The 14100-nt window shown below is 47.8% G+C and overlaps 1 protein-coding gene across 1 annotated transcript in view; it reads left to right on the top strand.

Moving 5' to 3' along the window:
- Positions 1 to 14100, top strand: part of NUP210 (nucleoporin 210) — a 187836-nt gene that overhangs the window by 85736 nt on the left and 88000 nt on the right. The window contains exons 17-24 of the mRNA XM_068251846.1: positions 337 to 529; positions 874 to 980; positions 2539 to 2643; positions 4414 to 4515; positions 5828 to 5956; positions 9104 to 9231; positions 9316 to 9451; positions 10617 to 10679. Coding sequence (XP_068107947.1) covers positions 337 to 529; positions 874 to 980; positions 2539 to 2643; positions 4414 to 4515; positions 5828 to 5956; positions 9104 to 9231; positions 9316 to 9451; positions 10617 to 10679 — 963 coding nt within the window. The remainder of the gene's footprint in view (positions 1 to 336; positions 530 to 873; positions 981 to 2538; positions 2644 to 4413; positions 4516 to 5827; positions 5957 to 9103; positions 9232 to 9315; positions 9452 to 10616; positions 10680 to 14100) is intronic.

Below are 14100 nucleotides of genomic sequence, written 5' to 3'. Positions count from 1 at the left end.
GGGTGAGGACAGAGAACACACGTGGGTCACACCACGGTGGACATCTGACCCCTTTCTTTTCCCAAGGAGAGTGACCGCATCCAGGTCATTAGTGACCACCCCGAGTGCAGTCAGGTTAATCCTCTCCACCTGCTTCCTGTGGTTGGTTGCCCCTAGCAACCCTCCTTTGTGAGTAGATTCTTAATTTCTACATCCACCATTTGTCTTGACATTCTACATCATTGGGCTCTCGTTTTTGTTTCCTGTGTCTTTTTTTCCAGAAGGTGTCTTATACTTACTACCCACTACAGTTGCCTCTAAAACAGTTGTTTTGTTTTTGTTTTTTTTAACCCCCAGATTCCAGTCTCTAACTACCAGAACCAGTTATTACAGCTGTCGGTGTACGATCGTCACGGCACAAAGTTTGATAACTTCAGTTCTCTGGCGATTGATTGGGCCTCCTCCAAGGTGCAGCTGGCCAGCTTTGATGCCTCCAAACCCATGACTACCATCGAGAAGGAGGACAGCAACGGCCAGGGGAAACTCCACGGTATGCAGGGGGCAGCGGCCGGGGGAAACTCCACAGTATAAATGAGGGGGGGCAGTGGCCGGGGGAAACTCCACGGTATGGAGGTGGGTAGCGGTCGGGGGAAACTCCATGGTATGGAGGGAGGGGCAGTGGCTGGGGGAAACTTCACTTTTCTGTTTTTAATGTCTGTTCAGGGTCCCTATTTAAAGAGGCAGCAAACCGTTTATAGTAATCTCGATAGGGCTGTGCGCGCTTGTTTGCTGGTTTTATTTGTGTCCAGTAAGTCTGTTAGTTGAGGGACATTTTGAAAGGAAATACGGTAGTCTGAGCTCAAAACTTTTCCGGTTCCTGTCTTCATTTATTAGGTCTGAATACAGTTCATGTGCATCAGGTTTCCGGATCGGCCGTTATCAGTGTCACCGCTAACCAGTACCAGGACTCCCATCTGAGGGCCGCCAAAGTGAAGACTCCAGTAAGTCCCGGAATGGAATTGGTCTGGGCTGTGAAATGCTTGGACAGTTTGCTACCACAACACATCAAAATGAACTTCCGCACAATCATGCAAATCCTCATGCAAATCCACTTACAAAGATCATTCAGCAATCAGTGCTGTTCCTACAAGTTAAAAGCTGGGATCTTCGTTACAAGAATAGTCTCTTGCGTAGTCACATACAGGCAGAGGTAGTCCAGCGTCGTAGGTGTCCTAACTCTGGCCCTGTAACATGCATAGCACAAACATGCACGCATTCAGCGCACCAAAACCTATCTAAGGAATAGGAGCGCATATCCTTACCATCCTCCCTGGGACAGATAGTACATCTAACTAATCCTGCAAGGGAGCTGCTAGTACCTGCATATGTACCATGCGAATACACCAGCAAGCTGTGTGCTAAGATCACTAATAGGGGAAGAACTGGATAACCACACCCTTCCAGCATCTCCCCATTAAATCTACAAGTGTTTAAATGTCCTAGTTCAAGGAGTTTGCTACCACAGTCTGTGAGGGCTGGGCTAAGCCAGGCAAGCTTTGTACAAGGTAGTAGTTTGGTTGCAGGAACATAAAAGCAGGTTGGTGAATGAAGTTATCTGTTAGTTTAAGCTATGGAGCAGGCTACAGTGCCCTGCCAGGCATCCAGCCCCGCTCCCTATGCTAGAACAGAGGAACTGTAGTCTAGTTCCAGTGGTCCTAGTCCCTATAGATTAGTATTAAAGGAACAATATCAAACTAAGTGTTCTAAAATGACAATTTACAATTAATGTCTAAGTAGCTGTGTAAACATTTTCCTACTTTTCATGTTAAATATCAGAGGCAAAAGCTGTAATTGTGTGTAGATTTTAGGTGCGTTTGGAATGTCTCATTTGCAAAGGTGAGTCTCTGCACTCTGACATGCTAAGAACAGTGTAATGTTGAAGCAGAGTTACATGAAAAGCCTGTCAGGTGTCAGATTTCACACACACACCATTACAAATGTTTATGTTGCACATAAGATACATTTCCTCTGCTTACTGCAGAGAACTCAGAGACAGACAGAGCTTTCTCTCACACACACACACAGTTAACAGATGAAGTTTGAGGGATTTCCCCCCTCCCCTCATGGCTCACTCTATCAGATTAGAGCAGACCTTCCACTAGAAAAGTGTGAAAGGAATTAGATAGCAGAAAACAAAGAGATAAGTATTCAAATGTCTACACCAGTACTTATCAGCACTTCCCAAACATTTCCTATCTCAATTGATAAACCATGTTAATCAATAATGTTCCTTTAAGGAGAGTGCATCACATATTGTTACTGTTTGGAACCTGGGATTGGCAGAGCTTGATGGGGGCGTGTCCTGGACTTTCACAAGTTTGTTAGGACAGGACGTGTCAACCATTTTGCCATTCCGTTTACTTAATTTTTTTTGTTCCGAGTTTGAAGTTCTGTTGCTAAATACAACATATAATGAATTAAAACGTAATTAGCTGTCACTGTAGATAGACGTCTGTATAAGTGCTGCACTGAATTGACATTTTCTTATCCTTGTTCCAGTACAAAGCATTGACTCCGGTGTCCGCCAGCCTTGACCTGCTACTTGTGGAGGACGTGAAAGTGAACCCCGGATCCATTTCTCTCTATAATCACCCAGAAGTAACGGTGAGCTTGTGTCTGTTTCCTGTGGTGTTCAGGGACCCGCCCCTCCAGACCGGAACCTCCAGCGTGGAGTGTAGAGGGATTGTGCGCACACGGGCATAAACCAGATGATTTAGTGTTTTATTTGACTTTACCTACAACTGGTACTGTAGTGATTATAGTGGCCGGTACCAATATGACTGGTTTATGACTAAACCTAACCCTACTCACTCAGAACCCTCCCTCTACCGATGTCCAACCCTACTCTCACTCAGAACCCTCCCTCTACCGATGCCTAACCTGCCCCTGCTGGTGCCTAACCCTAAGAACCCCCCCCCAAAAGTGAAACTAATACATGTGAAAAGGGCTCCTATTTCATATATCTACACTATCACCCAAGCTAAAACGCTGCATCCCCGTGACAGACCGCCGTAATTAACCCCCCCCCCCCCAATCCTCGGGCAAAATGTGGGCTTCCTGGTAGAGGCAGAGCTTAGTGCTGCAGCCCTGCCTCCATTTGCATCAATCCCCGCTGATCTCCGTCTCTCCCCGCCCCTCTGTCTTCTTTCAATGAGAGGGGTGGGGGAGAGGCGGAGATCCACAGGTATTGACGCGAATGGAGGCAGGGCTGCAGCACTAAGCTCTGCCTCTACCAGGAAGCGCTCCCCACGTTTTGCCAGGGGATTTGGGGGGTTTAATTCCAGTGTTCTGCCACTGGGATGCTGCATTTTAGCTTGGGTTATAGTATTAAATATGAATGTTAAATAAAAAGAGAAATTTTATAATTCTTCAGAGTCTCTTTAAGTTGAATTACTGAAATAAATGAAGTTTTGCACCTAATTTTTCCAGTTTCCGCTGTAGTTGTACTTTTATAAACCGTTTAGACTGGGGTCACACATGTCGGCTTTCATGTGCATTTTCTGCACGGAAAAACTGATTTCACCTGAGAACTCATGTTTATCAATGGGCTAGGTCACACTCGAATGCAGATTTTGCGCGCTGAAAAAATACATCTTGCGCAATTTGTTAGTTTTCTCTATAAATTATCTGCTGTAAGGCAGGGGTCACACTTGTCTTTCAGTTTTAGGAATAGTGTAGAAAACTGAAAGACAAGTGTGACTCCTGCCTTAAAGAGACTCTGTAACATTAAAAACATCCCCTGGGGGGTACTCACCTCGGGTGGGGGAAGCCTCCGGATCCTAATGAGGCTTCCCACGCCGTCCTCTGTCCCACGGGGGTCTCTCCGCAGCCCTCCGAACAGCCGGCGACTGTGCCGACTGTCATTTCAATATTTACCTTTGCTGGCTCCAGCGGGGGCGCTGTGGCGGCTTTCCATTCCGAACTACACGGAAATACCCGATCTCATTCGGGTCCGCTCTACTGCGCAGGCGCAGGAGACTTGCGCCTGCGCAGTAGAGCGGACCCGACGGCGATCGGGTATTTCCGTGTAGTTCGGAATGGAAAGCCGTCAGAGCGCCTGCGCAGGAGCCAGGAAGGTAAATAATGACGTCACCGCTGCCCGGACTCCACGGAGGGCTGCAGCGAGACCCCTGACGGATGGAGGACGGCGTGGGAAGCCTCATTAGGATCCGGAGGCTTCCCCCACCCGAGGTGAGTACCCCCCAGGGGATATTTTTATGTTACAGTTCCTCTTTAAGGTGCACAGATAGGACGTTTGTAAATGTCCATTTTGTAAGAAGTAATTAAACAGTGACTCCAGATCCTCATTTGCTTTCTCAGTAATTTTACTTGCTGGTGCCAGAATCCTCCTGAACCTTCCTTCCTGTGTTGCAGGCAGAGTTCACCATCTCCGAGGGCTCCGGACATTTTTACATTAATAGCAGCGTCCCCAACATCATCAATACCGTATTTCAGGAAACCAAAGGAATTGTGACCGTGAGTACAAATGTTACTTCTCTCCATCTTGTGGTTTTATTATGGTCTTTGTTATTGTTTAAAGGACAACTGTAATGAGAGGTGTATGAAGGCCGCCATATTTATTTTTAAGCAATACCAGTTACCTGGCTGTCCGGCTGATCCTCTGCCTCTAATACTTTTAGCCACAGACCCTGAAAAACCATGTAGCATATTGTGTACCTTGTCATGCTTGGTTTGCTGTGAATACAGTGGTTGAAAAAGCCTTCTGAGTGCGGTCTCTGATTTGATCTACATGCAGCAAATAAGGAGTTTCTGACGGACTATTGTTAGATCTGACAAGATTAGCTGCATGCTTGTTTCTAGTGCGATTCAGACACTACTGCAGCTACATAGACAAGGCAACTGGTATTGTTTAATAAAAAACATATGGCAGCCTCCATATCCCTCTCACTTCAGATGTCCTTTAAGTTGTGCAGAGATGCCGATTCCCAAAATGAAGTACCAAGTTTAGCCCAGTGACCCGATTTTATTTTGGCGTACTTAATTTAAAGGAAACCTAAAGACAACAAAAAACTGTGAAACTGACATGGGGCTTCTACCAGCCCCCTGCAGCCGCCCTGTGCCCCACGCCGTCACGGAATGATCCTCCGGTCCCCGCCGTGGCTCAGATTCGATTTTGGGGACTGAGCCAGTCGATGGCCACTGTGCTCGTATGGCTGTGCATGTCCTCTGTCATGCTCCTGCCCCGGAAGTGTCCTGTGCACTTGCAGTACTTCTCGTACTGTGCATGAGCAGGACGGTCCCGGCAATGGGAGCGTGATCGAAGGGACAGGCACAGTGGCCATTGACTGGCTCAGTCTCCAAAATCTAATTTGGCCCGCAGCGGGGGGACTGGAGGATCGTTCTGTGATGACGCTGGCACAGGGTAGCTGCAGGGGCCCCCATTAAGTTACACTTGTTTTTTTTTTTTTTTACTTTAGGTTTCTTTTAAGCGAGAATTACAGGTTCTAAGTTAACCAGTCAGAATTACTGTAATCTGCCCCACAGTGGGGGCCTCCAGATTTGCAAGTAGTGCTGTTTTGTTTTTGTTATTATTTTTTATCATATTTAATTCAAAAATTCAGCATAGTTAAAGCAAGTGATGCTAGTAATTTCTGCTTGCATGCACATTTAATTAGGTTTGGAATTGGACCAATCAAAATAAATTTTTCTTTTTTTTAAATGAAGTTTGATGTTCAGTCGTGTTGCGTTATAGATCTGCCTGTTATTATTATAGATATGTCTGGTATTATTATAGATCTGCCTGGTATTATTTCTCTGTATGTTGCAGGTTTATCCTCTGCGCCCGGGGACATTATCCGTCATGGTTTATGACATTTGTCTCGTTTTCCCCGCGCCCGCCGCGGTCAGCGTTCTTGTATCCGATATTCTACAAGTGGAAGTCAGAGTGGTCAATAAGGTAAGGCTAAAAATCTCCAACACTGACTGTTAAATGATGGTCGGTACGATTCTATTAATTGCCGGTTACATAAAGTGAGCCTGTCAGATGCTGGGCTGTGGAGTCGGTACAAAAATCATCCAACTTGGACTCCTCAGTTTCTGATTACTCCGACTGCTCAACTCCCACTCAGTGGTACCCCATATCAGCTGGGTTCCAGTGCAAAAATCTGCCCCCTTGCAGAAAATGGCCCTGGCCATCAGATATAGAGAAGGTAGAGGCTTTTTCTGCAAGGTGGCAGGGCTACACACTGGAACTCTGCTGATATGGGGCTCTGGTGGGTCTTATACAGACTATATACTTGGGCATCCACGTTGGCAATGACAGGCCAGGATGGCTGACAGGATAGTGTCTGCTTCCTGGCCAGGAGCTTTTTGTTCCCAAAAGCAGAAGCCATCTTAATATAGCTTTACAATTCTTAAAGGGAACCAGAGGCCCCAGAAAAAAAGATTCTATACATACCTGGGGCTTCCTCCAGCCCCATACGCATGGATCGCTCCCACGCCGCCGTCCTCCGCTTCCTGGATCCGCCGGTACCGGGTCCTGTCACTTCCGGCGGACGCGGCCAATTGTCCGCATGAGCGGGGGGGCCCCCTCCATACCCTTACGCGTGCGGCTGCGCAGTAGGCAGCCGCACGCGTAAGGGAATGCCGGGAGCCCCTGTGATGCGGACAATTGGCCGCGTGCTGCCGCCGACTGGCCGAAACTACAGGACCCGGCACCGCCGGATACATGAAGCGGAGGACGGCGGCGTGGGAGCGATCCGTGCGTATGGGGCTGGAGGAAGCCCCAGGTATGTATAGAATCTTTTTTTCTGGGGCCTCTGGTTCCCTTTAAGCTTTGGCAGTGATGAGATGCCTTTTGTTACATACTTCCAATCAACAAGATTGTAATATGCAGATTTTTTGAAAATCAAGTTTTATTGCTTATATACACATACAAAAAAATATGCAGGGAAAGAAACTGCAAACATGGACATTAGAGGAGTCAGAAATTGAGGAGCCAGTCAGATGATTTCTGTCCCGACTCCACAGCCCTGCCTGTTTCCCTGCCACTCATGTCTTGCTCTACAGGGCTTGGGAGGACGTGAGACATGGGAGGCTAGAAAATGATTAGTCTAAATGAAAAACGCTTGTCCCGGACATCACCACAGGCTGGTATTCCACCATATATAATGAACAGATCACTGAGGTGAATACAAGGGCACAGTGGGTGTAATGTGTGAAAAGTCGCTGCCTGCTTTGTGCAGACTTGTGTGAAAGCCTTATACCCAGGATGTGGAAATGGGAATTCTGGGACGTCCTGTAACTCTTTTTCTTTTTACCCGGTGTTAGAAAAGCAGCTTGTGACTGGCATGGAAAAATAATAAACATTTTGTGATAAATTGTTTAGTGGCAGCACAACAATTATTCATTCATACATTCATACATACATAAATACATAAATTTTAGTGCTGAAATGAAGTTGTCATTTAAAGAGACTCTGAAGTGAGTCTAAATTCACGTTTTTAACTTTTATTAATGTCAAGCGCTATAGCTAGTGCTAAAGCGTCGCATCCCTGCGGCAAAGCGAGGGCTTTAAACCCCCCAAATCCTCTCTGCAAAATCCGGGTAACGCTTACTGATGAGGCAGAGCTTTGGGCTGTAGCTGTGCCTCTTTGCGTGTCAATCCTGGTTGATTGCCACCTCTCCTCGCCTCTCTCAATCTTCCTTCACTGAAGGGCGGGGAGAGGCGGAGATACGCGCTGATTGATACGCATGGAGGCAGAGCTGCAGCTCAAAGCTCAGCCTCCCGGGGCAGCAAAATCCACCACCAAGAATGTCGTGGATTTTGCAGAGGGGATTTGGGGGGTATAAACCCTTTGTTTTGCCACGGGGATGCGGCGGTTTATTACTAGCTATAGTGCTTAACATACCGTATATACTCGGCTATAAGTCGAGAAATTTAGGACTGACTCAAAGTTTAAAAGTGGGGGGGTGGACTTATACGTGAGTAGTCCTAAATTTCCCAACTTATAGCCAATATGCCAGTGTGCCCCCTCCTTCCCACCCACCATCACCCAATGGGAGCCATCTGCATTAATGCCCTACTTGCGCTTTGTAATCCTGTGGCAAAGTTATTCCCACGGCAGAAGCAGTCACCCCCCATCAGTGTGCGCTGGTTTCTCTCTTCTCCTTTCACTCGCGCTGACCTCAGTGCTTTAGCGTAGCCCCGCCTCCTGATGTCAGAAGACAGAGCTACGCTAAAGCACGGAGGTCAGCGCGAGTGAAGGGAGAGAGAAACCAGCGCACGCTGATGAGGGGTGAAGCCTTCTGCCGTGGGAATCACTTTGCCACAGGATTACAAAGCGCAAGTAGGACATTGATGCAGAGGCTCCCATTGGGTGATGGTGGGTGGGAGAGGGTAATTATAAGCCTCAAATGCTTGGGTGACGGTGGGAAGGAGGGGTGCAATGGAGACAGGGTCAGGGACCTCCTATGGGTGATGGTGGGTGGGAGGGGTGATTTAGAGGCCGCAAACATGTGGGTGATGGTGGGTGGGAGGGAGGTGGTAATTAAATGCATCAAGTGTTTGGGTGATGGTGGGAGGGAGGGATGGGGGAATTACAGGCAGCGTGGGTCGGGAAAATGAAAAATTCCAGCTTATGAGTGTCAAATATTGGGGTCGACTTGTATCTGTGTATATACGGTAAATGGAAGTTAAAAACATGGATTTAGACTCGCTTCAGAGTCTCTTTAAAGTGGACCTGGACTCTTGCACAGGACAGAAGGAAAACGTAGAGAAATGCACCTTGTATGCATTTAGAGAGTTTAGCCTGTCTGATTCCCCCTCATCTGTGTCTAATCACAAGTTGTAATTTGAGATTTCCGCTCAGGAATGTTGCAGCCTAGGCAGAGCAGCTAGTTTGGAAGCACAGGATGTTAACAATATGTCTGCTTCCATGAAAGCAGGAAGTAGACACACTGCAGATTTATTGTAGGATTGTATCCGCTGTTGCAAATGTGTTCTTTTTAAAGGTTATTATGCTGTTGCTTATCTTTTAGAGCAGAGGAAGTTTTGAGTTCAGGTGCACTTTAAGAAAAGCATCCCTCTTGTTTCCCTGTGTAGGTGGAGATCAGGAAGATGATAAAGGCCTATGTGCGGGTCCTGGACTCTTCTCAGAAGCCGTTCCTTGCTAAATACTTTACTTACATGTCTTTGGATTTGGGCTCGTCCTCTCAGATCGTGTCTCTGAAGTGAGTATCGTGTATTTCTGTCTCCTCGGTTCTGTACAGGAAGCATTGCCACGAGTCTCGCTCATTCCTGCGCTTCTCTTACAGACGCCTGGGTGATAAGCCGGATGAGGTCACAGCTGTATACGCCGTCCAGGGATTGGCCATCGGCCAGACGAGCCTCACTGCCTCTGTCCTGGATAAATCGGGTGTCAGGGTGGACTCTGCACCGAGAGCACTGGAGGTGAGTCGCTATAGTTCTCCCACAAGGGGGCGCTTCTTACTAATTCTTACTAATTCAGTAAGAATCTCACACATGCGGCAACAGGTCGGTAATTTACCGGAAACTGTGTCTTCAATTCACTAAGACCTATTGAGTAAACAGTAGAAGTGTAACCAGCCGTGGAGTAGGTCTCTGCAGCAAGCAGTGGTCTGTTGTATCAGTCTGTATGTCTACGTGGGGTACAGGGGAGACCTCTGACTGTGCCCTGCTATTACATCTCATGTTTTGTTTTTCTGATGTCCCGCCCAGCAGTACATCGGCACCAGTGGGGTGAGGAGTAGGGCGGGGTGGCTCCTCCTATTGGCTGACTTCTTTGCCTTTCGGTTTTACCAAATGGCTGTTTTTTCGGTATCTACAGCCTGGAAGCTGTCAGTAACTAACATCTCACTTGAGTTACCGCATGCTCTAATGTCTGTGAATTGTCATTTATTGATATATTTACCTCACAAGTCGGTAATTTACACTTTTTTTTTTTTTTTTGTTTTTTGTTTTTTTTACGATTGTTTTTGATCTTGCAGTAGGCACTGTAGTTCTCTGTGGTTTTCTTGCAATTTAGAAATTGAAATGTTTACTTTTTTGTTTTTTTCTACTCTTCTTCATGGCAAACAGAATCGCACTAGGGCACCCCATGCAAAGGGCCGCACATCACAAGCGCGCAACCCAAATAGCGTAAATCGTGATCTCAGTGCCTTTACCATAATTGCTTTTTTGGGGGGGTTTTCTCCCCCTAAATGTTTTTTTATACATTATTGCCATATGTGAGTGATGCAGTTGTGTGCGAGTACAAAGTGCCAGTTTGAGGGTGCCAGCAGTGAGACCTGTAACCTCCAGACGGAGGAATTCATGCTAGGTAAAAACAAGAGAGCCGTTTGCAGAGAGTGTTGCATGTAGCTGCAATCATACAACTTGCTAACTCACAGACCTCTCAGCATCCCTGACTATGGCCTGATATGTCCCAGATATTTCTAGCCACCTAATATGGGACGGTTTTTGGTTACCCTCATGCAGCTTTATCTGTGTTGCCCGTTTGGGGATGTATTACTAGAGCAGTCCCATGATCTTGTGATGACATCCGTCAGGTTGTAGTTAATGTAATCTGTTCACCGACGTTCTCATTCTGTTGCAGGTATTCCCACCATTCCGGCTCCTCCCCAGGAAGATCACGCTGCTTATCGGGGCCACAATGCAGGTGAGTATTCTGGGAACATGACTCTATAACAGGCAATGACTAATGCCGGGACCAGGTGCATTTATAGCCTTTATAATGAATTGTATGTGTAGTACGGATAAGGAATAGAACATTAGCAAAGAAATGTCCCATATTTTTATTTTCAGTTATATAGATTTTTTTATATAACATTGCATAATTCTGGCACAGTTGCAGTTTAGAAACCACACTCTGTCATTTAAGCTATAAAACAAAGCAGAAATAATGACGCTTTGATCCTTCCTGCAGTAAAATCTTCTCAAGCGGCCTCTCACTGTTTCTTGAAAACTGGAAGCCAATCTGTCCCGCGCCACAGCTACGCTCTAAGCTGGTCTCCTGGTGTCACTTCTGTTGCAACCTCCGACCAGACCAGTTCGGTGGCCGTTACGCAAGCACGGTAGTGTGGCCGTACCACTTGGGAGGATTCTATGTGGGTGCGGCCCACCTGGCCGGGTTGGCAGCTGCTACAGAGGGGAACCCAGAGAGACCAGCTTGCGAGGGGCACATAGCCTTCCACGAGCTGGAGGAAGCCTATGGAAGTTTCCCTGATAGTTCCTTTAAGTGCTTCAGAAAACAGGACTGTATTCCACCCAGTGGGTCCAATAACTCAGAGAAGCTCTGCTACATAGAGAACTGAAGTTTCTTCCTGTACTGGAAACCACATGAGACTCATATCTGTGCTACTAATGTTATATTTATTAGCAGTACTACACATACAGATCATAATCTCCTACCTTTATTTTCTCTTCAAATTTCCTTGAAGTAAACGAGAGCTGAAAAATAAGCTGATGAAATAAATTTGTTTTAACTGAATTAATGCTAAATTGTACTTGCCTGGAATTCCATATTCATATTTTCTTTTTAAAGGATACCTTAGTGCAAAATAAAATTGGGGAAGCAAGCATGTGTTTGCCCAGTAAGTGCCGACCGTTCCGACCAGGAAGTAAATTCAGGGGTCGGTAGACACTAACGGAGGGCGACGGGGGAGCAGTGGGCATGAGGAGAGCCCACAAAGCATGCCTGCTCTCCCAATTTTTAATTTTATTTTTCACTAAGGTATCCTTTAAAGAGGCACTTACAGAGAATCTGTACTCTAATATTCTTACAATAATAAGCATACCATTCTATTCCTTATTTTCTCCTGTGCCCCTCTGTGCAGTTTCTGCCACTCTCTGCTGCAATCCTGGCTTGTAATTAACAGTTTTAGGCAGTGTTTACAAACAAACTAACCAGCTTCTAATAGGCTTAGCTAAGCATAGAGTGTGAGTCATTCAAAGTATGCAGGGGGCCTGCAGAGGGTGTGTATCGCTTCTACCAATCACAAGCAGCCCTGCACATTCCACACAATCAAGCTTTAGCCCGACAGACACGACAGAGGAAAGATACATTGATTTATTACAGAGACAGTGCAGTTAGGAAAGACTGCAGTAAGCCAGATCAGATTAGAACAGGCATAGGAACTTATAGGATAGAAGAACTAAGGCTGAAAAAATTGTTACAGAGTCTCTTTAAAGAGAACCAGAGATGAAGCACCCTCTTGTATTTTACCTTATAAATCAGTGGGAACATGACAGTAAACACCTAATCTGCCCTTTGTTTCATTGTTCTCTGTGTAATCTGACTGTTATCACGTCTGATAAGAATCCCCGACTGAGAAGTCAGGCTGCTCCGTCTAGCTTTGCTACAGAAAGATTATAGCTAAGTATGTATTCTGTGGTGTTATTTCAAGCCCAAGCCTGCCCCCTTGTGGCTTTGCTATAATGACTCAGCTATAATCATTCCCAGCAAAGCCAGATTTAATTGCTCAGTCTGGGATTCTTGTGACTGCTGTTAACAGACACTTTTAGCAGTGAGGAGGAAACAGAGAGCATGGTAAGTGTTTTCTCTAATGTTCTTACTGATATATATGGTAAAATACACAAGGGTGCTTCCTCTCTGGTTCCCTTTAAGCCTAAAAAAAGTTTTTTATACTCACCTGGGGCTTCTACCAGCCCCCTGCAGCAGTCCTGTGCCCTCGCAGCCACTCCCTAATCCTCTGGTCCCCCGCTGCCAGCTAGTTCTGCTTCTACCAGCTCCCTGCAGCAGTCCTGTGCCCTCGTAGTCACTCACTGCTGCTCCAGTCCCCCGCTGTCAGCTAGTTCTGCTTCTACCAGCCCCCTGCAGCAGTCCTGTGCCCTCGCAGCTACTCACTAATCCTCTGGTCCCCCGCTGCCAGCTAGTTCTGCTTCTACCAGCCTCCTGCAGCAGTCCTGTGCCCTCGCAGCCACTCCCTAATCCTCTTGTCCCCCGCTGCCAGCTAGTCCTGCTTCTACCAGCCCCCTGCAGCAGTCCTGTGCCCTCGCAGCTACTCACTAATCCTCTGCTCCCCCGCTGCCAGCTAGTTCTGCTTCTACCAGCCCCCTGCAGCAGTCCTGTGCCCTCGCAGCCATTCACTAATCCTCTGGTCCCCCGCTGCCAGCTAGTTCTGCTTCTACCAGCCCCCTGCAGCAGTCCTGTGCCCTCGCAGCCATTCACTAATCCTCTGCTCCCCCGCCGCCAGCTAGTTCTGCTTCTACCAGCCCCCTGTAGCAGTCCTGTGCACTCGCAGCCACTCACTAATCCTCTGGTCCCCCGCTGCCAGCTAGTCCTGCTTCTACCAGCCCCCTGCAGCAGTCCTGTGCCCTCGCAACCACTCACTAATCCTCTGCTCCCCCGCTGTCAGCTAGTTCTGCTTCTACCAGCCCCCTGCAGCAGTCCTGTGCCCTCGCAGCCACTCACTAATCCTCTGCTCCCCCGCTGCCAGCTAGTTCTGCTTCTACCAGCCCCCTGCAGCCATCCTGTGCCCTCGCAGCTACTCACTAATCCTCTGCTCCCCCGCTGCCAGCTAGTCCTGCTTCTACCAGCCCCCTGCAGCAGTCCTGTGCCCTCGCAGCTACTCACTAATCCTCTGCTCCCCCGCTGCCAGCTAGTTCTGCTTCTACCAGCCCCCTGCAGCAGTCCTGTGCCCTCGCAGCCACTCACTAATCCTATGCTCCCCCGCTGCCAGCTAGTCCTGCTTCTACCAGCCCCCTGCAGCAGTCCTGTGCCCTCGCAGCCACTCACTAATCCTCTGGTCCCCGCTGCCAGCTAGTTCTGCTTCTACCAGCCCCATGCAGCAGTCCTGTGCCCTCGCAGCTACTCACTAATCCTCTGGTCCCCCGCTGCCAGCTACTGCTGCTTCTACCAGCCCCCTGCAGCAGTCCTGTGCCCTCACAGTCACTCACTAATCCTCTGGCCCCCCGCTGCCAGCTAGTTCTGCTTCTACCAGCCCCCTGCAGCAGTCCTGTGCCCTCACAGTCACTCACTAATCCTCTGGTCCCCCGCTGCCAGCTAGTTCTGCTTCTACCAGCCCCCTGCAGCAGTCCTGTGCCCTCGCAGCCACTCA

The sequence above is a fragment of the Hyperolius riggenbachi genome, chromosome 9, assembly GCF_040937935.1.
Source record: "Hyperolius riggenbachi isolate aHypRig1 chromosome 9, aHypRig1.pri, whole genome shotgun sequence".
Classification (NCBI taxonomy): Eukaryota; Metazoa; Chordata; class Amphibia; order Anura; family Hyperoliidae; genus Hyperolius; species Hyperolius riggenbachi.
Note: the sequence above shows the minus strand (reverse complement) of the source record. Positions and strands in the feature narration are given on the sequence as shown.